This window comes from Rana temporaria, chromosome 3 (genome assembly GCF_905171775.1).
Source record: "Rana temporaria chromosome 3, aRanTem1.1, whole genome shotgun sequence".
NCBI classification, from domain to species: domain Eukaryota; kingdom Metazoa; phylum Chordata; class Amphibia; order Anura; family Ranidae; genus Rana; species Rana temporaria.
Window position 1 is genome coordinate 186,857,530 of NC_053491.1, and position 25,909 is coordinate 186,883,438.

Sequence of the window (25,909 nt, forward strand, 5' to 3'; positions counted from 1 at the left end):
ACTTCAGACAATTTTGACATATTTTTGGGACCATTGTCATTTTCACAGAAAAAAATGCATTTAAAATGCATTGTTTACTGTGAAAATGACAATTGCAGTTTGGGAGTTAACCACAGGGGGCACTAAAGGGGTTATGTGTGACCTCAAGTGTGTTTACAACTGTAGGGGGGTGTGGCAGTAGGTGTGATGTCATTGATTGTGTATTCCTATAAAATCACACGATCGCTGACGCAGCCACAGTGATGAACGGGGAAGGTGTGTTTACATACAGCTCTCCCAGTTCTTCAGCTCCGGGGACCGATCGCGGGACTCCAGCGGCGATCGGGTCCGCGAGTCCCGCGGCCGTGGTCACGGAGCTTTGGACCGGGTCGCGGGAGCGCCCCGGCGGCGTGCGCGACCCCACGGCTGGGCTTAAAGAGCCACGTACATGTACGTGGATATGCCCAGCCGTGCCATTCTGCCGACGTATATCGGCGTGAAGGGGTCCTTAAGTGGTTAAGAGGTCCTGCCATGCTTTTTTTCTATTACAAGGAATGTTTACATTCCTTGTAATAGGAATAAAAGTGACCCAATTCTTTTTTTAAAACAGTGTCAAAATATTTTTTTTTAAAGTAAAATAAATAAGAATTTTTTTGGAAAGCGCCCTATCCCGACGAGCTCGTGCGCAGAAGTGAACGCATACTTGAGCAGCGCCCGCATATGAAAACGGTGTTCAAACCACACATGTGAGGTATCACCGCGATTGTTAGAGCAAGAGCAATAATTCTAGCCCTCCTCTGTAATTCAAAACATGCAACCTGTAGAATTTTTTAAACGTTGCCTATTTTTTTAAAATTTGTCGCCATTCCACGAGCGTGACATGTTGGGTATCAATTTACTCTGTGTAACATTATCTTTCACAATCAAAAAAAAAAGTTGGGCTAACTTTACTGTTTTTCTTATTTTTTCCCCCCAAAAAAGCGCTTGTAAGACCGCTACTCAAATACGGTGTGACAAAAAGTATTGCAACGACCGGCATTTTATTCTCTAGGGTGTTAGAAAAAATATATAACGTTTGGGGTACTAAGTAATTTTCTAGCAAAAAAATATATATATTTTTAACGTGTAAACACCAAATCTCAGAAAGAGGCTCGGTCCTTAAGTGGTTAAATGAGCAGTGATTAAATGATGCTTAAAGTGAAACCATAAAAATGAGAAATAAAAATGAAAAATTCCTCTAAATATAGTGCCTGGAGTCTGCCTGTAAAGTGGCCATGTATAGAGCCTGCTGCAGCAATAATGACATTTATACTGTAAAGCCAAAAAAAGAAAATTTTCCATTCAAGCTTTCTTTATTTTATAAACAATGGCTTGGGGAGCCAGTCTGTATGATAAGGCCATAATTTTGAGCACTTAGAATGAGATTGGATTGGTGTATCTTTGGCAGACTTTGGATAGAACTAACAGCTGTGGAATTGGGCTTTGGGTGTTGGTGGTGCCTTCACACTGTAACTCTATAGAGTTACTCTTGATGAAAGCAAAATGTGGCCTTGCCGTCAAAAATTGAAATGATATGTCAAACAGGTGCAGAAAAATTGGTCCTTGGGTGTTAATTGTGCCCATGAAACCTACACCAAAAAATTTCTCCCAGATGAAATCAACACCCACAAAGCTAGGCAGCCTAGACAGTCTTTCAGGCCCCGTACACACGTCCGAGGAACTTGACGTGCCAAACACATCGAGTTCCTCGTCGAGTTCAGTGTTGAAGCCGCCAATTTCCTCATTGAACAACGAGGAAATAGAGAACATGTTCTCTATTTGGCCCGACGAGTTCCTCGTCGGCTTCCTCGCTGAAAAGTGTACACACGACCGAGTTTCTCGGCAGAATCCAGCTCTGATCGAGTTTCTGGCCTCAGAGATTCCAGGTCCAGAAAGCACTTAATCAGGGAAATTGTCATCAGGGGCTTGATAGCTGCTGCTAATCCAGGACTGATTAATTTTGATAAATGTCAGCCAGTCCACAGAGTCTGTGGACAGACGAGGTCTCTTATTTGTCACAAAACCTCTGGAAGCACTGAATGCCCATTCAGAAAAGCACACTGGATGCAGGGCAGCCCAGCAACTCACTTGCATACTGGGCAAGTTCTTGCCAGTGGTCTCTTCTCAAGACCCAGTAACCCAGTGGATTATCAACTGGAAGGCTCTACATGTCTGTTTTCACCCCTAGATATGATGCAGATGCTGCCGAAGGGATGTGAAAGCTGACAGCCCTGGGCACCGAGGACTAAAATAATTTTAAAGGCATCTCTGAGGCAACACTCTTCTCCACCACTCCTCTTTTGACCAACAGAAGCCTCAAAACTATGTTTTCCACCAGACTATATCCAACCAGAGGCAGGAAAGGCATTACATAAACTCCTCTTTAACTTCCCCAGTGGTAATCCAGAGTGTGGCTCTGGGTTAATTTTCAGTACCAATGGCGGTAACCTCAAGCCACACTTGGGATTGCATCACAGTATCCAGGTACATTTACTTACCTTGTCCCTATGATCCTGCAATGACCTCTCACTGGATCCTCCGCCCGATGTATCAATGTTTAGGGCTTTGTTCCCTGCGAGTGTCGCGATGCATGGGGGGAGCCCGGCGGAAAATTAAAAAAGGTACAAAAAACATAACACACACAATATATTGTAATCTGTAGATTACATCACTGTATCAAATAATTTCACCTCAGTTTTGTCCCTAGTGCTTTGTCTAGTGCCCTGCCTGCACTTATATATTATATATACCATTATTTCTTCCTGGAAACATGAGAACGTCTATGGCATCCAAAAAGCGTCCCTCTATGTCAAAAGTGGTTTTAGACCAGCTAGAAAACAGCAATAGTGAATTAGAATCACTTGCAGAATTGAGCGATAGTGATTTGTGGGGAAATTCGTCATCAGACACTGAAAGTGACGACAGCGACAATTCTGTGACTGAGCTCAGTAATGTGCAAACTTGGTGCTCTATTGACTGTAATATAGATCACGCAGCACTGAGCTCAGTTATAGAATTGTCGCTGTGTTCACTTTCAGTGTCTGATGAAGAACTTCCCCACTAATTACTATCGCTCAATTCTGCAAGTGATTCTAATTCACTATCGCTTGTTTTCTAGCTGGTCTAAAACCGACACACCAGGGAATTGATCACTGATGCATCATTGTCACGGCTCACCCTCCTTGTGGCCTCCTCAAATGGTGACAGTACAGTGCATGCATCCTTTATCAGCAGCCATTGGCGTGGGAAAAAAAAAGCCAAGCCGGCCTGAGCCTATTGTGCTATACTCGCACAGGTACTCATTGACGGCCCTCTGCTGCAAGTGCAGCCGCTGCAGCATTGCCAAAGTCGAGTTCCACCTGGTGGTCATGTAACTAATCAGGCGGTTTACGAGCAGGTAGAATTCCCACCGAATTTTAGCTAGATGAGCACTGGCTGTGTATGCCTGAAATGGCTACAGACTCTTCTGTCCTGCTTTAGCAGATCTTCCATCCATGGGTACCTACATAAGAAACACTGCACTACCAAACTGAGGATATGTGCCAGGCATGGCACATGTGTCAACTTTCCATGTCTAAGGGCGGACAGGAGGTTTTTTTTGCCATTGTTGCACACCACCATTCCTGGCTCCAGCTGGTCTGGTCTGAACCACTTCTGGGCCTGAACCAAGATCTGAATCAACTAATGACTGTGCATCATTAAGGAACAAGTGGCTGAGGCTGTGTTCAGATAACTCAACTGACTCCACCATGCCTAATGCTGGGGCTATGACTGGAGTAGCTGTGGACAAAGAGGCAGAATAAGCCACTCTGGCAGCTGCAGTGGACTGCGCTCTAGTCTTTGCTTGAGTGATGGAGAATGAGGATGGTTTAGTAAGCCAGTCCACCACCTCCTCTGCATGCTGGGGCTGGATAGCATGGGCAACATCACTAAACAAGTCTCTCCTTGTTGGCTGGGGGGTCACTTATTGTGCTGAATAAAACTGCAGGACAAACCTGCTTGGACTGTTTCCATGTGTCCCTGTTTCATGTATGGTTTACCGCTGCTACTGCCGGTTGAGCCTGTCCCCCTTACAATAATTGTGCAACCGTGTTCTTTTTTTTAGGTCTTTATGAAACTGGACCCAAATAAAACTGGTGCAGTGTCTATGGTTGATGTGAGAAAGTTTTACTGTGCTAAGAAGCATCCCCAAGTATTGGAAGGTAAGTTGTTTTTTTATTTATGGGACTTTAGTGGTCTGCTGCCCTATTTAATAATGACTGTGATGTCAGACAGTACAACTCAGCTAATTAAAACTGGTTTGTCTGTCTCTGCTGGGAGAACACAGTGATTATTCCATGAGGCTATACCAGATGCTAGAGATAATTGCTTTTAAAATCTGACAAGCTAGTTGTACCCAGGTTGATCGATCAACCAACTTGGGTACATTCAGCCTGCCCATACATGGTTCAAATCTCGGCCGGTTCCTGCTGTTCTGTCTATGGCCAGCCTTGAAAGACAGCTTTTTGCAATCTGCAGTAGTCAGGGGTATGTAATGTATAGAGTGTAGGGGTCAGGTGTATGTAATGTACACAGTGCAGAGGTTAGAAAAACCTACAGCCAAGTGCACAGCACCCCCTATGATTCATTTCACCACCACCTCCATTTGTATAGCACAGCAGTACCACCTATGCTCACACCATGTATTAACATACACACACCATTGTATAGGACTAATTATAAAGTGTGTATTGCATATAAACAGACATAATAGCAGAGTACAGAGGGGGCCATATCTAATCTGCCTACATGACTAGCTGCTGCTGCTGTTGTAGAAACACATGCCTTAACATGCCTTGTAGGAACATACAGTATATTACACATATAAATATGGAGATATAGATGTGAGTGTAGTTTGCAGAGTAGAGAAAATGTTAAGGCCTATCTCTATGAGACCGCCCTGTACCCAGAACACTTGTATTATGAAAGATATATAGGGCTCCAACGTTTTGTAGAAGAAAGAGGTTGCCCCTTAACTTTTCCTTACTATAGAGACTGGACAAATGCCCCTTAATGTGGTATAGACATTAGAGAGCTCTCATACATGCAGACATACACTCTATACTCATGTACACTAAACTGTTTGACACAGAGCATCATAAGCCTTTACACTTGGCTCAACTAAGTGGACATGCCAGGGAAGTAAGGGACCAAGGCAGTGACAGATGTGCTGGTGCTACCTATCACAGAGAAAAAAATAGCATTTAGGTGTTAAGGTTTTCTCCCTGAGAACTGTTGGTCAGTGGGTGTCTGATGCACTATTGACAAGATATTGTGGTGGAAAACAGCGGATTGGGCAACTATAATCTTGTAATATAAAACTCAGGATCTAAACTTAAAACCCATGCTAATTCGGTATAGCGCCACTATTTACTGTGTACACATATGTTTTATTTGTTTTACTAGATTCGCTACTAAACTATAATCTTGTGTCTGTGGCCAGTATAATGCTCCATGTAGAGAACCTTATGGTGTAAATCTCAAGCCTATTTCTCTCTAGGAGGTGGAGAATTACTAACAGCCACAAACATGAGCATTACATCAATAGTAGAGCAAACATTGTTTCCACTTGTTTCTGCCTGTTCCATTCTAATGTCTATTGTCCAATGTCTATGTCCCTTCCCTTCTATGTCTTATGTCTACAGTAAATTATGTTTAAGGTATTAGGCCTGCAAGGTTGATCTGTAAATGTACAGCATACAGCAAAATAAAATTTGGATTGAATATGCATGCTAATAGTTTTACACCTTAGCAAATCAAAATTTACAGAGTATATGTTATTCAGCATTGTGCTCTTCACTTGGAAATAATGTTAAATTGGATGTAAACCCGATTCATGAAATTTGAGCTGGGCACATATATCTGCAGTATTTTGTTATCTCTTTTCAATGAGCTAAGTCTTATAGCTCTCTTCTGAGCGGTTCCTCTGTTATCAGCCTGAGAACTCTGACATATTTTTTTACTTTTTAAATAAAAGTAGCCAGAATCTTTTGTCAAGGGAGGTTGCTAAAATAGAGTAGCAGAGAACAGCTCCTATTACAAAACAGCTCTGAGAGTCTCTGCCTATGATGAAAGGGGGGTGTGTGCCTTTCCTCAAATCGGCAATGTTAACTATCTTGGCTGTATGCCCAGACATCACATTCTGTGTTAACCAGGAAGAGAACATTTCCTAACACGATCTCAATTTTCTAAACAGTATATAAATGTGAACACAACAGATATACATATAAAACCTATGTAGGTAGATTTGGTTAATCTCTATGTATCATCTGAGGCTGTTCACTTCACTGGGTGTATGGAGGGTTTACATCCACTTTAAAGTGATTGTAAACTATCACCTTGAAACATTGCATTTAAAATAGAAAATGAAAGGCAAAACATGTGTGTATAGATATAAAAAAACATTATAAATACCTTTATATTACTTTTTTTTTATAAGTGATCACATTCCCTGTGTTCTCAGCTGCGTAAGAGTTGGGGGAGGAGAAACAGCAGAACACTGATCTTCCCAGCAATTGGCTGTGCGGTGGAGGTGTGTGTGTGTGTGTGGGGGGGGGGGGGGGGGGGGGTGATAGGGGTTGTCAGGACAAGTTTGATCATTGGAGAAGAGCATGAAAAAATTTGAAAATCTGGCACCGACTTGACTGATGATTAAATGGTTCAAGCTTAATTCAATATCCATCAAGACATAAAAGTACCCAGTGTGTAAAAGAATTTGATGCATTTCTACCCCAGAAGTTTAGTCATAATAAAAAAAAAATGTATGTCTTGATTGATATTGAATAAAGCTTAAACCATTTTGTTATCAGTCAAAATGGTACTGGACTTCTGCGTTATTTACAGCGTATATCCTGGCACAAACTAATGCATATGACCTAGTGGATACTAAACTTAGTTGCAGCACCACGAGGTTTCTTTTTTTTTCTGATTGGAGAAGAGCAGGCTGAGTTCCCAGCACAGCTAGAGAACCGACCACAGTGTGTTCTCCTGCTTAGTGTGGTCAGTTTCTAATAAGAAAGCTGAGGGAAAAAAACAAGGATTTGACACAAAAGAAGCAATACAAAGCGAACAGGATACATTTTCATACAAGTACATGGTACAGCAATCACATATTGGGAACATAGGTGTGTGAACAGGGTTTCTTGGGTGTGCCTGGGACACCCTAATCACCATGTGCAACGCAGATTCCCCCTGCTGAACGCGCCTACCCCCATGGCAGCTGTGGCTACAAGAAAAGGGACTGGGGAATCTCTGTCCTCAGTCCCTTTCTTTGCTATTTCACCAAAGCTCCTTAATAGGGCTCCTAACAAATTGTAAAAATAAAAAAATAAAAATGGTAAAAAATAACAACAAAATAAAATAATAAAAACTATTGACAACAATCTCATCCCTACTAACACCATCCTCTGCTCTACTGACCCCATCCACTGCTCTACTGCGCATGTGTGTTTGAGCTTTGGGGTGCACACTCTAATGCAATAGGCTGTGCACACCTATAATCAGGAATATGAAATGTTTGGTTTACGTACCCTTTAAGTTGAATCTACTTTTTCAGCTAGTTTTTGTATTGTTGGAAAGCAGCAGTACGTTAGCAGTGCTTCATACATATGGTATTACTTCTTTATTGTGCCTTCAAGAAACCTCTGTGAATGTTCACTAACAAGCATGTCAATCCCTGTACCAATGTGTTTTTAGCTCCAAATCCCTGGGGTACCAAAAAGGCCAGGTTTTTAACATTTCCCTGCATGTACCCAATTTGCATAAACTCATTGCTAATTACATTTAATTGGAAGTGATTTGCATATGTTTTGGATGCCTGTAAGCCTATTTATGGCTCTTGAGATCTGGAGATAAGGAATACTGCCATTTGCATTATGTAACATCATGTTGTATGTACAATTCTAAACTTGTACAGGAAAGTCCCAGTTTTCATTTCTATTTTTATTTTTTTTATTTTTTTAGGTTCTGCATCAGAGGAAGAAATCAAATCTGCATTTTTGGAAACACTAGAGAGTGCATGTACTAATCCTCAGGAAGTATCCTACAGTGAATTTGAAGATTACTATGAAGGACTGAGTATTGGCATCTTGAGTGATGAAGATTTCATTAATATTTTAAGGAATTCCTGGGGCATTTAGGGAACTGTGCACCGTACTAGTGACCTGTATCAAGATCTACCCACATTAAAGCTAAAGCACAAGCTTTAACTTTAATTCTTAAGATTAGAATCATTGATGTGTTAATACACAGTTTGATAAAGCAGCGAACTTTCTTTAAAGATTAAGCCTGTGTTATTTGTATTTGCAGGTATCGCAAACATGAAAAATATTCTTATTTTTATTTGATTTAGCCTTAAAAAAGGTAAATGGTGGAAGAAGCTTATCACATCATTTGTGGAGATGATATATTTACTAAATGTATAAAAAGTACAGCTGTAAGTTTAGATGAAATAGAAAAGATTAGATGCGATGGGTAAAGCATGTAAGCATTGCCCTTATTCTTTTTTTTTTACCATGAAAGATTAGGTTATTTTTAAAGGGGTGATAATAAAGTACATCACAAAACTCCATGCAGAAGAATAAACAGGTCCCCAATCCATCACTATGTGATGCATTAAGTAAAAAATAAATAAAAATCCCTATACTTTCCTTAAAGCGGGGGTTCACCCTATATAAAAAAAATGTTTTATTTTTTTTCCCTCTAGCATTAAATTCGGCATAGTAGCGCGAGCTACAGTATGCCTGTCTGTATTTTTTTATCCCCGTACTCACTGTGCTATTGTACATTGAAGATTCCGGGGAATGGGCGTTCCTATGGAGAGAGAAGGTGATTGACGGCCGGCCCTGGCACGTCACGCTTCTCCGGAAATAGCCGAAATAGGCTTGGCTCTTCACGGCGCCTGCGCATAGCCTGTGCGCAGGCGCCGTGAAGAGCCAAGACCTACTCCGGCTGTCTTCGGGGAGCGTGACGTGCCAGAGCCGGCCGTCAATCATCCTCCCTCTCCATAGGCACGCCCATTCCCCGCGGGAGTCGGAATCTTCAATGTACAATAGCACAGTGAGTACGGGGATAAAAAAATACAGACAGGCATACTGTAGCTCGCGCTACTATGCCGAATGTAATGCTAGACTGTTGTTAAGGAGGGTGAACCACCGCTTTAAGTAAGCCAACTCCTTTCATTTGTGTCGCATGCTCCCCCTTCCACAGCCCATATTTAGTGGGGTTTAGCAGCAGAGGCAGTGCTATCAATGCAGAAAGTAGTGAGCAGGGCAAGGTGTGGCTAATTACTGATAAGCAAGCTACAGGCTCATGAATAATCAATGGCAAAGCTGTTAGTGAAGTCCCCTACAACATCTTTGTATCCCACTTTACTGCAGGTGGGCACAGCCAATGGTGACAATGCTGCTATGAAATCAGGCGCAGTGCAGCAGCGTTTCTTGCATTAAAGCGGTTGTAAACTGCATAAACATTTTTTTTTTCAAACCTGCAAGGCAAAACGCATAATCAGCTAGTATGCACCGCATACTGGCTGTTTATGAAATACTTACCTCGGAACGAGGTGAAGAACACTTACCTGGTCCACGCCGAGCGAGATGTCATCTTGCTCCGGCGTGTCTTCCACTGTGATTGGCTGGAGCGGCGATGACGTCACTCCCGCGCGTGCGCGCGGGAGATTTAAATTCGGCAAGGTCCTTTCGCCGTGGATTCCCCCCTGCGCATGCGCCGCTGCAATCAGCGGCGCATTGCGAGGGGAATATCTCCTAAACCGTACAGGTTTAGGAGATATTTTTATACCTACAGGTAAGCCTTATTATAGGCTTACCTGTAGGTAAAAGTGAAAAAAGTGGGTTTACAACCACTTTAAGCTCAGTTCCATTTGTATGCAGTATCTTTATGGAGATTAGGTTGTGAAAGTGTTTTGTATCAGCTTACAGTTCGCTCTGTAACATGACCATAAGACATAAAATATGTTTTTTTCTGACTGTTAAGGGGGTAAACACACAAACAGTAATCATTATTGATGTCAGGTTTGGTCTACTTTAGTTGGTTTTTCCAAATGAGTGAAACTATTCATATAATTTTTTTGGTGCTTGCTGCCCCACTTTGTAGAACATCTTTTAAGCATAAAAGTAAGTGTAGAATTAGGTATACATTTTACAAATACACTAGTAGAGTGACTCAGGGTATCATCCCGATCTGTAAAGGAAAGGTAAGAGAGACTTTGGGACTTTAAAGGAAAAGTCAAGCCTGAGCTTTTTAGGCTGGGCTTCTCCTAAGGATCACAGGAGTGCACTCCTGTGACCCGTTTTCACTGGTCTAAAGTCAGCTCTCCGCTGACATCATAAGGATCATTTGGGCAGCGCATCATCCTGACTTCCGAAGTCTGGACCCGCCAGCTGCCTTGACTGATGGTGGTTTCAGCGTCTCAGCAAGCGGCTGAGTCAGCCGCTTCCCACCCCTCCACAGCTCAGCGCTCCAATGAGTGCAGGGAGGGGGGCAGAACAGGAGAGAGAACCAAGCCATCAGTGGTGTTTGGTGGCAAGGTTCTCAGTGAAGAGGTGGTGGGGGACAGATGCAGCATCAGTCTTATGCTGCATCCACCTAGATAAGTATGAATAGCAAAAAAAAAAACATAGGGCCAAATTCTCAAAAGAGATACGCAAGCGGAACTGCTGTTCAGCCTGCGTATCTCTGTGCCTAACTTTGGAAACGATCCTCAAAAGGATTTTTCCAAAGTTAGGCAGAAAATCTGACATGTGTAAGAGACTTACACTGTCAGATCTTAGGATGCAGTACCGCATCCGCCGCTGGGAGCATTTCTCATTGAAATGCCGCTTTGCGTATGCAAATGAGGACTTAAGCAGATCCACAAAGCTTTTAAGCATTGTGGTTTCTGCGTAAGTTCCGATTTGCTTGCGCAAAATTAGGGCTGGTTTTACAATGTGGAAAGTTAGTCCACCATGTAAAATCAGACCTTTTTTTCGATCGCCGCGTTTTTTTTTTAAATTAAAAAAAATTTTCCCGGCGCGTATTTTTTTTTTCCCCGACGCAACTTTATTGTCCCGTCGCGATCCACAAAGCCCGGCGTAAATTACGTTCGCGCGCTGCCCGTCGGGAAAAATGACGTCACACCCATGCGCAGTACGTCCGGCGCGGGAGCGCGCCTAATTTAAATGGGAATCGCCCATTTAAACTAGGAACGCCTTGCGACGGACGGAGTTAAGTTGCGCTGCCGCAATTTTCCGGGTAAGTGCTTTGAGAATCGGTACTTCATTTCGGAAAATTGCGGCAGTGTAACTTAACTCCATAAAGTTAAGTTACGCACGATTTTTGAGAATTTGGCCCATACTTCTCTTTTAAATATATTGCTAATGTCACTTGTATGATTCAACAGAACATAAGTTAATAAACATGTCATACTCACCTCCTCTGTGCAGTGATTTTGCACAGAGCAGCCCAGATACTACTCTTCTTGGGCCCCCTGCCAAACATGCTCGCTTCTGAGCTGCTGCCATATGTGCCCCCTCTCACTCCTTATTGGCTCACTGGCTGTGATTGACAGCAGCGGGAGCCGATGGCCTCAGCCAATGAGGAGTGAGAGTCCTCGGAAAGCTGAGGCTCTAGTGCACATCTCTGGATCGCAATGGGGCTCAGGAAAGTATTAGGGGGGCTAAGGGGGGCTGCTGCACAGAGAATGTTTGTATGCATCAAAATGAAAGACTTTGAGCCTTTAGAACCACTTTAAGATAAAGTACTCAAAATAACAGTAACATAAAACAACGAAGACTTTAAGGTGTCAGGTTATATCTTGTGTCTAAATGATGTTTCAGTATTCTCTGGGAGCCACCAAGAATATTATCTGGATTTGCAAATAAATCCAAATGTGCTGGCTAATGGAAGGCATTAAAAGGCGCCTGCTCTCATCTCTCTTGCCAAAAAACAAGTTTCCCCTGTGCCCTGCATGAAGTTTTTTGCACTTTTTCCTGGAAGCCATTTTTTTTTTTTTTATTAGGGCATATCCTCAATCCCTTTTTTCCATAGCCCCTCTGTCAAGTGACATTGTCTTTCTGTCCACTATGGCACTGCTTTTGGATAGGGGGCTTACATGTAGATGGGTAATGCCACAGATGCCTGAAGTTTATACCCCAAAGCATCTTGGATGAGACAGATTGTTCTGAAGTAGAAGGGTAATAACAGTCAATTAATGAGGCTTAATTCTAGGTGGCACTTTTTTGAGATTCGTTTTAGGTTAGGTGAAAGAGAGGTTTACTTAAGGCTAGGTTCACACTAGCTGCGGTCGTGGCTCGCAGCAGGGGTCCGGCGCATCCCTGTCCTCCGTTTCAGGGGTGAATCAGGTCCAAATTTTTGCCTAAATTCGGACCTGAAACTGAGCCAAAGACGCACAGAATCATTTTCCAGTGCGGACCGCGGCCCCCCCGGAGATGTGTGAACCGGCTGCATTGAGAGCTGGTCACAGTCTCCTGTCATGTGAATTGGAATGCGGAGAAACCCACATCCAATTCACATCAGTGTGAACTCAAAGGTAAATTGTAATGGGTTTGCATCATTTTTGTTTTAGTTTATGAGTGTTTAAACTGTTTTATATCTGATATTTACTATTTGTATATAACTAAGCTCTGTAAAGAACAGGAGTTTTAACAGGCTGTAAAGCTCGGTTAACACTCAGCCTTGTGCAGTATCTCTATGAGAGCCGTTCCAATTCACACTACTGGAGTCGCTGCAAAAAGGTTCCTGCACTACTTTGATCTGACTTTGACACAACATCAATGCCAGAGAGTGTAAAAGTCTTATCAAAGTCACTTCAAAGTCGGACTCTAAAGTTGCACTGAAAATCACACAACTTTGAAGTTGGCTGGTGTGAACCGAGACTTAACAGACAGGCTCAACAGATAAAAAGGTGCCACAATCTAAACAAAAAAGGTTGAAATCAATATCTTTTAGTTTCCCAACATTTTTTTTTTCCAATGTATGTTTTTTTTTTTTCAGTCCTGACAATAATAAAGCAAAGATAGAAAACTGTTTAGATAAGGCAGGTGTGTACAAGCATTTTATGTATGATTCTCATGTTTCTTAAATATTAACAAATGTTTTATGTTTGGGACTGGTGAAGTAAAAATCTCACATCTTAGTCCATCCTTGTGCTTTGTTGTATTTAAGGGAGCTGTTGTCAGTTATCCTGGCACAAACGCTAAATCCGTCAGAATGAATTTACATATTATCAACTCTGCCAGAGCCAGATAACCAAAAATAACTGTTTTACATATATTGAGATTTTCACAGTGTGCTCATTGCTGTGTATAAACAAATTATCATTTGGACTAGAGTCTTAAGTGATACTTAAAGGCAACTTGCACTTTGCCTGTTCAAGACAAAGCTACAGGTTTGCATTACCCCCCAATCCCTTGCAACATATACCTACATTTTCTGCACTTTCTGAATGGCCCGGCGGCAGGGGGGAAAGAGGAGGGCGGGCGAGCTCCTGGAATTCGGGACTGGTACCTGACAAAAACAGGTACCCGCCCCCCGAAAAGGTACCAAATGTGGCACTGGAGGGGGGAAGTCAGATAAGCAGAGCTTCCACTTTTGAGTGGAACTCCGCTTTAAGCAGGGTATACATGTTTGGTTGAATGAAAAAAAGAATCATAGATCCATGCATCAACACAATCCATCTGGATGAAGAGATCTCTCCTGCTTTGTCTTTGTATTCTGATGGGGGGGGGGGGACTCCCGCCTCACCCCCTGTCAGAACACACAAATCAGCACTGCAGCCATTGGCTGCAAGCTCTAATCGAATATCATAACTGTTCGACAGAAGCTGGTCAGTTCCTGCTGAACCTGTCGACTTTCAGTACATGTATACCCAGGTTTAGTTTGCAAGATATCACCATAGAGTTTCCAGCTGTACTAGTTAGCTTATCTGGGGTAAACCAACCAATTATTGTTACTGGCCCAGTTGCTATTTCCCTATTCCCGCCTGTAGGACATTAGATGAAGTCCTGGAATTGAAGTGGAGATATCGGGATGATGCCTGCAGCTACAGGCATCATCCCAGTATCTTTCTTTTCAACCGGCGATTCCCATTTATGTAAAAGCCATCCTAGGAGCTGATTAGCCGCTGGATTGGTTTTACAGGCAATGGAAGGGAATGTCCCCCCTTCCCGCCACCCTCCGGTGCCTCTCCAGGCTCTCTTATGTGATCGGAGAACCCGGGATCTGACCCGGCAGTGGTGCTGGGCTACCACAGAACTGGCCATGAATCAGATGGTCCCCGTCTATCTCTGTGATCATGAGGGGCCGGAAGCAATGTTATGACGTCACTTTACCCCTTTTTTCCTGGAAAGCAGAAATCAATGTTTTTTTATGATCTCATGCTTTACAGGGTATAGGAGATATCTTGGGTCCTATAGACCCTATATATCTCCATAAAGAGGACCTGTCATGCCTTATTTATATCACAAGGGATGTTTACATTTCTTATGATAGGAATAAAAGAGAAAAAAAAATGAACCAAAGCGCCCTAGTCCCCTTGTGCTAGCACGCAGAAGCGAATGCATACCTAAACGATGTTCGCACCACACGTGAGGTATCTCCATATATATTATAGCGAGAGCAGTAATTGTACCAAACAAATTGTCTTATATATTGTTTGTTTGTTTTTGTATTAAAATTCATTCAAGTTAATTCCCCCCCCCCCCCCCCCAAAAAAATTGTGTTTGAAAAATCATTGTGGCATAAAAAGTTGCAATGACCATCATTTTCTTCTCTAGGGTCTCTGCTACAAAAAATATTTAATCTATGGGTGTTCTGAGTAATTTTCCAGCAAAAAAATGTGAATTTAAAATGTAAGAGAGAAATACCAGAATTGGTCTGCGCTGGAAGTGGTTAAAACTGGTGTCAGCTATGAGCTTGTCTCCCTGTCAGGCACTTGGAATCTCAAATCTATGGTTGTCTTTACTCTGTCAATAGAAAGTTAGTCAAACACATTGTAACCTTATCATATCAAACTTGCATAAGAGACTTATCTTCAAATGCCTTATTGAATATTACTGCCATAATGAATAAAAAAAAGCTAGATTTTGTTTTTTTATGACGTTTTTAATATATTCACAGAGTGTAATGCTTTTTAATTTTCTGTTTGTGTAGATGCAGAATTATTTATCATGTTTATGCGCCAGTGATTTTTAATAAAATTAAATAAAATTATTTACATTGCACATTTGGTTATGTCTACTGTCCAAATGAAAATCGGTGGAAGAACTGGGAAGAAAACTTTTATACAAAATACAGCTCTTTTCCAGTTAAAAGTCTATTTTGAAAGAAAGGTCTTATTGTTTGTAACCAGTTTAAACTCCAGTTCTTTTTTTAAATTTTACAGTGCCTCGAAAAAGTATTCACAGTTATCCACATGTTGTCATGTTACAACCAAAAATGTAAATCTATTATTGGGATTCTATGTGATAGGCTAACAAAAAGTGGCACAAAATTGTGAAGTGGAAGAAAAATTATAAATGGTTTTCAATTTTTTTTACAAATAAATATGTGAAAAGTGTAGGGTGCATTTGTATTAACCCCCCCCCCCCCAAGTCATTACTTTGTAGAATCACCTTTTACTGCAATTACAGCTGCAAGTATTTTTGGGGATGCCTCTACCAGGTTTGCACATCTAGAGAGTGTCAGATTGGATGGAGAGCATCTGTGAACAGCAATTTTCAAGTCTTGCCACACATTCTCAATTGGATTTAGGTCTGGACTTTGACTGGGCCGTTCTAACACATGAATATGCTTTGATTTAAACCATTCCATTGTAGCTGGATGTTTAGGGTCGTTGTCCTACTGAAAGGTCAACATCCACCCAAGTCTTTTGCAGACTCTAACAGATTCTCTTCTAAAATTGCCCTGTATTTGGCTCCATCCATCTTCCTATCAACTCTGACCAGCTTTCCTGTCCCTGCTGAAGAAAAGCATCTCCACAACACAATGCTGCCACCACCATGTTTCACGGTGGGGATTGTGTGTTCAGGGTGATGTGCTGTGTTAGTTAAATTTTGGTCTCATCTGACCAGACCTCCTTCTTCCACATGTTTCCTGTTCCCTCACATGGCCTCTCGCAAACCGCAAACAGGACTTCTTATGGCTTTCTTTCAACAATGGCTTTCTTTTTGCCACTTTTCCACAAAGGCCAGATTTGTGAAGAGCACAAATAATAGTTGTCCTGTGGATAGATTTGGCTAAATACAAATGCACGCCACATTTTTCACATATTTATTTGTAGAACATTTTGAAAACCATTTATCATTTTCCTTCCACTTCACAATTATGTGCCACTTTGTGTTGGTCTATCACATAAAATCCCAATACAATACATTATGTTTTTGGTTGTAACATGACAAAATGTGGGAAATTTTGCTTACTATGTATAAGGTTTTGAGTTTGTTTGCATTTTGTATCTTTACCTATGTAATGTATGTGTTCTATATTTTTACCTTCTCAATAAACATTTCTTTATGAAAAAATTATTTGGGCAGAAAAATAATAACAAAGAATAACAGACAGAGGTAGGAGTTCATTGTGACTAGTTAGGACTATCAAGAGGTTAAAACAGTTGTAAACTTAATTTTTTTTAATAACATATTTTTTATACATTGTAAGGGTCCATTTTTTGTGTGTGCAATATTAAAGTTTTATCGTTATTACTACACTATTGGAGCTTCCTCTCCTCCTTGCTTTATCCTGGGCATGGGCTGGAGTTCTCCCCCCCTCCCCCTGCTGTTCCCTTTAGGATAGCAAGATCGTAAGGAATAGAGGAGAGAAGTAGTGACATAATCACATCAATCCTAACATTGAATAACAGAGAAGAGTGAGGATATAATTGATGTGCCTATTACCATATTTCTGTGAGGTGAGAGTTCTGGGAGACTGGTGGACATGGATATATATCATGGTTCAATACTCCAATTAAGGAAATACTCCCATCAAAACTTGTGAAATACTGGAAAATTGGTCCCCTTTTTTCTACGGTCAATTACATGGGACATTTTAGAACTTTATTTTCACTCATTCATTCATATTGCAAAATTGAACCATTTTTCACATCTAGCACTTATTGAGTGTATTTTTGCACTTTTTGCTATTGTTGCTATTTTGCACATTGGCACTAAGGATTTTTTTTTTTAGCTAAATAGCTTCCTTTAACTTACTGCAGTCCTGGTTTCATGTCCTCATTGTTCGTTTTTGCTCTGATGTTGCTGTAATTCTTCTCTGTTCTGGACACTTCCTGGTTGTCTGTTTCCTGATGACCACAGTACTGGGAGATTCTAGTTTCATTTTCCAAACCATCACTGCTCTATGGCTCTGTATAGCACACAGACAGGAGAACATGCAAAAACGAAACTAGATGCAAAAACGAATCTAGAGGTACATTATATGATTGATTTTTATCTATTTTTAATCAATTTTAAAAGGAATCAGTTAACTATTATGTCTCTATAGCCTGTAAACAGTCATTTCAGCAAAAAAAAATGTTTCCTTTACAACTCCTTTAATTTATTGATCATATATTGATGTTATATTTTCTTGTGGAATAGTAAGTGTTTGTACACTATGTACTATATATGAGTTCAATTGGAACCCATTGTATAGCACTTCACCACCTTTTTGCAGTTTGCACCTATTTGTTTATTTATTTCTTTAGCGCAAGATCATTTTAAGAGTTATTTATTTTTGTGTACAGTGAACACCATTAGATCTAGCAGCTTTTTTGCTCTAGCTTCCTTCCATTCACTAGTAGCGCGAAAGACACTTTATCTTCAAAACCATGCCTCAGCCACCTGTTTTTACCACCCCCTGGCTGACTGCGTAGAAGAGACCCTTCTGCTTTTCAGCACTGAAATAGCTGATAATATTGGTCTAATATACAGATCTGGACCTCATCTATTAACTGCTTGTGGACCGCCTCATGCACATATACTGCAGAAGGGCGGTTGCTTTGTGCCTGATCACGTACATCATCTGATACTTTTTGGTCTGGGGCGCACACCTTCGGTGACATGCTCTTGCTGTGATTGGACACAGTGAGAGCCAATCAGCAGGTTCGGTGGACGCGATGTCCACCCGCACCTGCCAATCATTCAGGAGACAGGCAGAACGCGCAGTCTGCCTATGTAAACAAGGTAGACTGCCGTTCTGTGAGAGAGGAATGTACTGATCCTGTGTTTCTGATCTTTACCTTCCCCCACTCAAAGCACCTCCCCCACAGTTAGTAAGCACTCCCTAGGAACACATTTAACCCTTTGATCGTCCCTGATATTAACCCCTTCCCTGCCAGTGTCATTAATACAGTGACAGTGCATATTTTCTAGTACTGATCACTGGATTAGTGTTACTGGTCCCCAAAAAGTGTCAGTGTCCAATTAGTCCGCCGCAATATCGCAGTCCCACTATAAGTCGCTGATCGCCGCCATTACTAGTAAAAAATGAAAAATAAATAAGAATAACCCATAGTTTGTAGACGCTATGGGGGTAATCCACAAAGAAGCGGCGCAACGTAATTTTTCCTATTTAAGTTACACCGCCGCAAAATTTCTACCTAAGTGCCCGATCCACAAAGCACTTACCTAGAAATTTTGAGCGGTGTAACTTAAATCCGGCCGGCTCAAGGCGTTCCTCTTCTCCAGGGGGCGATTCCCATTTAAATGAGGCGCGCTCCCGCGCCGGCCGTACTGCGCATGCTCGTGACGTCATTTTCCTGACGTGCATAGCGCGAAATTACGTTACGTCGGGCTTTGTGGATTGCGACGGGACAAAGTTGCGTCGGGTAAAAAAAAAGATATGGCGCCAAAAAATTTTTCTAAAATATGGCGCCGTATCTTTTTTTTTACCCGACGCAACTTTATTGTCCCGTCGCGATCCACAAAGCCCGACGTAACGTAATTTCGCGCTGATACCAATAGTAATTACTCTTGTTCTATGTATATCATTTCTAGCCTACTTATAATACATGCTTTAAAGCTGAAGATAATGAATAGCTACTATGGACCAATGTAAGTAGACATGCTTCCTGGGGATCAGCCATGCATGACACAGGGATACGTGCATTGGTGCAACCTGCACTAATGTAACTATGCAAAAATATCCATACATAAAATATCCTTTCAAATATATACTGTATATATGCCTGCGAGAACGCAGATTATGCTTCTAACTGCCTGTACTGCACAGTGTATACCGTACAATGAAGAAGAAGCGGGTTGCAGGAAAAGCCTGCACAGTGCTGTAATTTATAGCTGGCATGGGAGACACTGATCATTTTTATAGGGAGATTACATCTCACCTCAAGCTTTTAAAAAAGAGCCTATTTCATCTGCAATATAGTCAGGCGGTATATTTCAAATACTATATCATGGCAGATCACACTAAAATGGAAAGTCCCATATATCATATATATTTCTTGTATGTACAATTCATTTTATACTGGGATATGTCTTTTGTAAAGGTTTCTGTCCCCTGTGGAGTAGGGGAATGGGGGGTTCGCTAACAGTCTTGTCTATATTCCACTGCAAATGTTCCTGGGAACAAGGCTCATCGATAGTGGGTGCTGACTACCAGCTTGTTTCTGGAAACATCACAGATAAAAGCACATATTCACCAGCACACCAAGGATCCTCAAACGTCATCCAAAATGTTTCTATTGCAGAAAGTTAACATAAGAACAAGTGCCACGTTTCAGAGCCTCACAGGACTCCTTTGTCAGGCATGTGACCACAGGGTCCCTGCACGGCTCCGAAACCTTGCACTTGCTCTTGTGGTGTGAACTTTCTGCAATAGAAACATTTTGGACGACATTTGAGCATCCTTGTGTGCTGGTGAATACTGTATGTGCATTTATCTAGGTACGCTAACGGACACTTTTTATGTTTTTTTTAATTTTAACTCAAAGAACGTGCTGGATTTAACTATTTGACCTCAATGCAATTCCACTCTTGGTCAAAGAAGAGCGTATGCTTTTAGCGGTATGTTATTACTTGATGGCGTGACCCTATGGTGTAGAAAGTAACACATTGTGATCTTCAGATTTGATTGACTATCTGTGGATACCGTGGACAGTTCAATTGTATATTTGTTGATATATATTTGTTTTTGAAAGTTTAATGCTGTATTTATGACACAATGGGGTTGATTTACTAAAGCCAAATAGACTGTACACTTTGCAAAAAATATCCAATCACGTGCCAGGAAAATAAAAAAAACAGCATTTTCCCTCATTTATTAAGAGCTTTCCCTCATTTATTAAGCTCTAGAGAAACTGCACTTGCAGAGGGCAACTTTGCAAAGTGCACAGTCAATTTGCCTTTAGTAAATCAACCCCAATGGCTGTTATTCTGTCCCGACTCTCCTTCTTCTGTGTAGAAAAGATCTGCAGGGAGCTGTCACAGTACAATCTCCTCTCCCCGTACAATGGAGGGTGTGATGCAGTAGCCCCACTCTCTTTGCATGCAAGTACAGCCTGAAAAAATCTAATTTGCACTAAGTTTAGGAGGGGGTCCTTTGGTGCTTCTGTTCTGACAAACAGCCTGCCATTTGTGGAGCATACAGGTGCATTTGCATGTGACAGGCATTCGGGGCAGAAGCCAGCAGTTCAGGTGGCTCAGAGACACTCCCCCCCCCCCCCTACCGACATGGAATCCTATGGAAGATGGGCTAGGTACTGAGATCAGAGCACTCAGCAAAATGTTTGGGACATGTTCTCTAGGTGCCTGATGCTAATGGCTAGTAGAGGAGGAGCTCAGTATCATGGCTTCCAACTGTCCCTGATTTCGAGGGACTGTCCCTGATTTGCAGTAATGTCCCTCTGTCCCTCTTTCCCCCTCATTTTGGTCTGATCTATATAGTTGTATATAAAATGCACGTTTTATCTTTCAAAAAGTGTTTCCCAGTGCTAAACTTTTAATCCAAATTCTAAATTGCTACATTTGTACATTTTAAAAGCCAATATAAAAGAAATTGCAGTGGTAAGAAAAAACTTTTTTTTTTGGTTAATTCTCTTTTAAGGGGGTGTGGCAGAGGGCGTGTCCTATGCCTACATACGTTTGTTAGTAGGTGTCCCTCATTCCCATCTCAAAATGTTGGGAGGTATCCAGTATGAGGCAGTCATCATACAAGTAAAGATATGGCCTACTGGCACAGTCTGACAGAATTTTTTTGGACTATTATCATTGAATAATAATTTAATTGCACCAGGTGTTGGCACTAAATAAATCATTTGCTTGCCCTTAAAGAGGACTGTCATTTCAGTTTGAGAGGAATAACGTAGAACCTGAAGCCTAAAAATGTGAACTACTCCTTTAACTGCTTGCCGACCAGCCGTCGCAGTTATACGGCGGCAGGTCGGCTCTGCTGGGCGAGAGCACGTAGCTATATGTCATCTCGCCGAGAGCCCCCCGCTCGCTCCTGACTCCCGCACGCATGCCCGGCGGTCGCGATCACCGCCGGGCACCCGCGATCGCTCGTTACAGAGCGAGAACCGGGAGCTGTGTGTTTACACACACAGCTCCCGGTCCTGTCAGGGGAGAAGTGCCTGACCGTCTGTTCATACAATGTATGAACAGCGATCAGTCATTTTCCCTAGTGAGTCCACCCCCCCCACAGTCAGAACACACCCAGGGAACATACTTAACCCCTTCCCCGCCCCCTAGTGTTAACCCCTTCCCTGCCAGTGCCATTTTTATAGTAATCAATGCATTTTTATAGCACTGATCGCTATAAAAATGCCAATGGTCACAAAAATGTGTCAAAAGTGTCCGCCATAATGTCGCAGTACCGAAAAAAATCACTGATCGCCGCTATTACTAGTAAAAAAAAAATATTAATAAAAATGCCATAAAACTACCCCCTATTTTGTAAACGCTATAACTTTTGCGCAAACCAATCAATAAACGCTTATTGCAATTTTTTTTTACGAAAAATATGTAGAAGAATACGTATCGGCCTAAACTGAGGAAAAAATATGTTTTTTTATATATTTTTTGGGGATATATATTATGGTAAAAAGTAAAAAAATATTCATTTTTTTTTCAAAATTGTCGCTCTATTTTTGTTTATAGCACAAAAACTAAAAACCGCAGAGGTGATCAAATACCACCAAAAGAAAGCTCTATTTGTGGGAAGAAAAGGACGCCAATTTTGTTTGGGAGCCACGTCGCACGACCGCGCAATTGTCAGTTAAAGCGACGCAGTGCCGAATCGCAAAAAGTGCTCTGGTCTTTGGGCTTAAGTGGTTAAATGACATTAAGTATACTTAAACTAGATGCACTACACGCTTTGCTTACTAGGTCATAATGAGAACTATTGCATCCCTCCGAGGACAATGCAGTCCCCTCTTCTGTTTGCATTTCTAGGCAGATGTTTGAAAGAAGAATAGAATAGTGCTCTTGTTATGTAGGAAGAAACTGGCTATCTTTTAGCCATACATAACATGAATATATATGAGTTTACTTCTAAGAAGAATTCTGGTATTATTAATGCAACAACTTCAGTCTGATTAAACAAATAAAATACACCTTGGCGTATTAAAAGATAAAAAATAAAAACTGAAAACAAAAGCAAAAAAAGATAATACACTAGGGACCAAATACGAGCAAATTTATTTTGTAAATAGTGTCCGAGGAGATAAAAATTATCAATTTTAGTTGCAATACTCGCCTCCTGCACTTTCACCCACAGCAATTCCTTCCTGCCACTAGATGTCCTCTGGCTTCTGGGTTTAATGGTGAGCATGGTTATTCAACTCACTTGCTCTGAGTGCAGGGCACCATGGGCTGCCCCCTGCATCAGTGAGAAAGACCCAACACAGGAGAACAGGCTTAGAGGACCCTGTATGTCACATGACTGGGATAACCACATCTGGAAAAGATAAGTGTAGCGCTACCCCCGAAGGAGCTGCTGGTTTGTTTTGGGTGGCATGTTACCTCTGTCTTCCCGCTGTCTAGGGTACTGGATGAGAGCTGTAATAAAGTCAATGTCCACACGACAGATGTCTTTTCTGTGCTTTTATTACCCAACGGGGTAAAAACTTTAAATAGTAGAAAAGGTGAAGGGATAAAAGGTATGGAAGGTGACAGATTTTGGTGTAACTGGTTACAGGAAACAGTCCTGCTTCCAACTACAATTCTTTTCACCACTCTAGCCAGAGTGGGTACAGTGCACCTCGATAGGCCTCTCTCACCAACCTAGCAGCCAGAATGTCACTCGGAAACTTTAGGGTGAAGATAGCTTCGGTCCAAAATCCTTTTCAACTGGATTCAGCACCCGGATTTCCTTCAAACAGCTTTAGTTTAGTCAGGAACTGATAGGCGACCATCGTCCAGCATCTCAGAAACAAAGTGTCCTTCGATGAGCAATTAGGCCTCTCTTGAGACACCAGCCTCCTGCTCGGTGTCTCCCAGACAGGTTCTCCATCGATCGGCTTCCACCCACGGGACGGACAGCCCAGGACCACTTGCAAATAGCGGACCCAGTCTACACCCCGGGCCCACAGGTAGAGTAGGTGCTCTAGGCGGCAAGGCGACAACCCCAGCCGATGGCGCCTGCCCCCTAAATACCCCTTCCCAGCATGCACAGCGAGGTGATCAACCCTCCTGATTGGCTGCCGAGGAGAAGTATCTACAAGACCCTGACTCCACTGCTGCCACCTACCGTCTAGGGGTGCCTGAAAGTCCCCAGACAGCAAGGCGCTACATAAGTATAAAAGCATGAAATATTAGATAAAAGAGAAATTCCAATGTACTGTTTTTGAATAATATAATGGACCAACCCTAAGACATCCCATAAATTAAGGTGATTGTAAAGGAGAAATATACTGTGTAGGTTGAATTATTCACTAGGGAGCCATTTGTATTGCTGTCTTTATCCTTCATATTGCTTCTGGCTGCATTATCTAGTTCTGCCTCATATTACCTCCTTTGGTAGGCCGATACACATTTATGACCATTTCCTAGCTTGTAGTAGCCACTCTGTTACCTCTATTACAAGAAGAAAATGCAAACTTAAGAAGTCGTAGGGTGGATGATAAGAAAAAATTTGTTCTGTTAGTACTTCATTTTTATTTTTTACTATCCATTTACTGTTGAGATTTAAATAGTTTTATTATCGAGCAGGGACAGAAAGATGACACCATGTTTTGTATTACAATTACTAATACAGTGCTGTCATCACTCCACCACCAGCCTGCTAACGAAGGAGCAGCAAAAGATTGATGAGGTAATCTCTCTTCTCATTTTGCTATTATTATTTTCCTTGTCAGCACATTTGCATGCAAGATACTTGATTGTATTGACAACTGCTTTTAACAATGTCTCACTTTGATGACGAAATGTGTCAAGCTAGAACCCCGCATACGTAACTTCCGGTACGGACGGTGAAATACACGCTGATCTGCAGACACCATTAACCTATACAAACCGTCAGCAATACAGAGGACGTTCACCTGAGTTACTTTTTAAAGCATTTTTAAGGATTTTAAACAAGGAAACATTTATTTGTAAGATGTCTAAAAGGTTTTAAGGATCTTACGCCATGAGGAGATTTTTCTTTGTACAATATATGCCTGCAAACCTTGGTCCAGGAGCGCTGCCATAGGAGGTTACAGCGGGAGTATCCAGCGGATACTGAGGTGGGATTGGTCCCCCCCAAGGGACCTAAAAGCAGAGATGACTCTCTTTGCCATAAGGTAGAGGAGTCCATCCTATCTGGTGAATGCGGAACCATATAGCCTCATTAGAGGAAAGTCACCGTTGGAGCACGGAGCACAAGAACACTTTAACAGACTTTGTTAGCACATGTTTCACAAGTCACTGATATTGTATTTATTTATTTATCACCAGTCAACACTAAATTAATATTATTTATTAGTTACCACTTATCAATTTATAATTTGATTATATCAATCCATTGTTTTTTATGAATTTCACAAATTTTTGGGTTTCATAGTCACATATTTATTATGGATTACAATAGCAGGGAATGGTCCATCTAAAATCACTGGTCCTAGCACATATATAATTGATCAGAAATAGATCACTAGGTGTGGACAGGTAAGCACTGTATAGTCCCTTATCATTACATTTCTGTTCCCTCTTTAGGGGTATAGTATCTACAGCAGCAGCCCATACATTATTCCACACTACCAAGGCGCGAGTGTCACACATTTCATACTTGATTGTATATCGCTATTGCCCCATCCTTTCCCAGTCTGTGTACCACATACAAGGAACTTTAAGAGACATTTCAGGCAAAATTCCTACTACAAGCGTTTCAAAATGCTCTGATGAAGAGGGGGCAGCGTCGGTACACAATAGCATCTGTAGGACTGTCTGACATCTTGTAAGTCCATCTGGAGGCATGCAAATCGGTTCTGGTTGTCCTTTTGGAGATTTGTGATGAGTGTGTTGTTTTCTACCATTTATGAATATACAGTGCATCCAGAAAGTATAGCGATTTGCTTTTCCACATTTTGTTATGTTACAGCCTTTTTCCAAAATGTACAGTAAAGTACATAAAGTATTCACAGCCTTTGCTCAATACTTTGTTGAATCACATTTGGCACCAATTACAGCCTCAAGTCTTTTTGAGTATGATGCTACAGGCTTGGCACACTTTTTTTTTCTCCCATTCTTCTTTGCAGAGTCTCTCCAGAGATGTTTTAATGGGTTCAAAACTGGCCTCTGGCTGGGCCACTCAAGGACATTCACAGAGTTGTCTAGTAGCCACTCTCATGGGCGTCCGCTGAACTTTTTTCAGGGGGGGGCATCATTTTAAAGTCATCAGTGCTCGGTCC

At 41.6% G+C, this 25,909-nt stretch overlaps 1 protein-coding gene across 2 annotated transcripts in view; it reads left to right on the plus strand.

The window, feature by feature from the left end:
• CAPS2 (calcyphosine 2) overlaps positions 1-8,719 on the plus strand; it is a 155,845-nt gene extending 147,126 nt beyond the window's left edge. For both annotated transcript variants that reach the window (XM_040343976.1, XM_040343975.1), the window contains exons 18-19: positions 4,124-4,220; positions 8,020-8,719. In XM_040343976.1, the coding sequence (XP_040199910.1) occupies positions 4,124-4,220; positions 8,020-8,195 (273 nt within the window). In that variant the 3' untranslated portion in view covers positions 8,196-8,719. The remainder of the gene's footprint in view (positions 1-4,123; positions 4,221-8,019) is intronic.
• Positions 8,720-25,909: the final 17,190 nt, after the last annotated feature.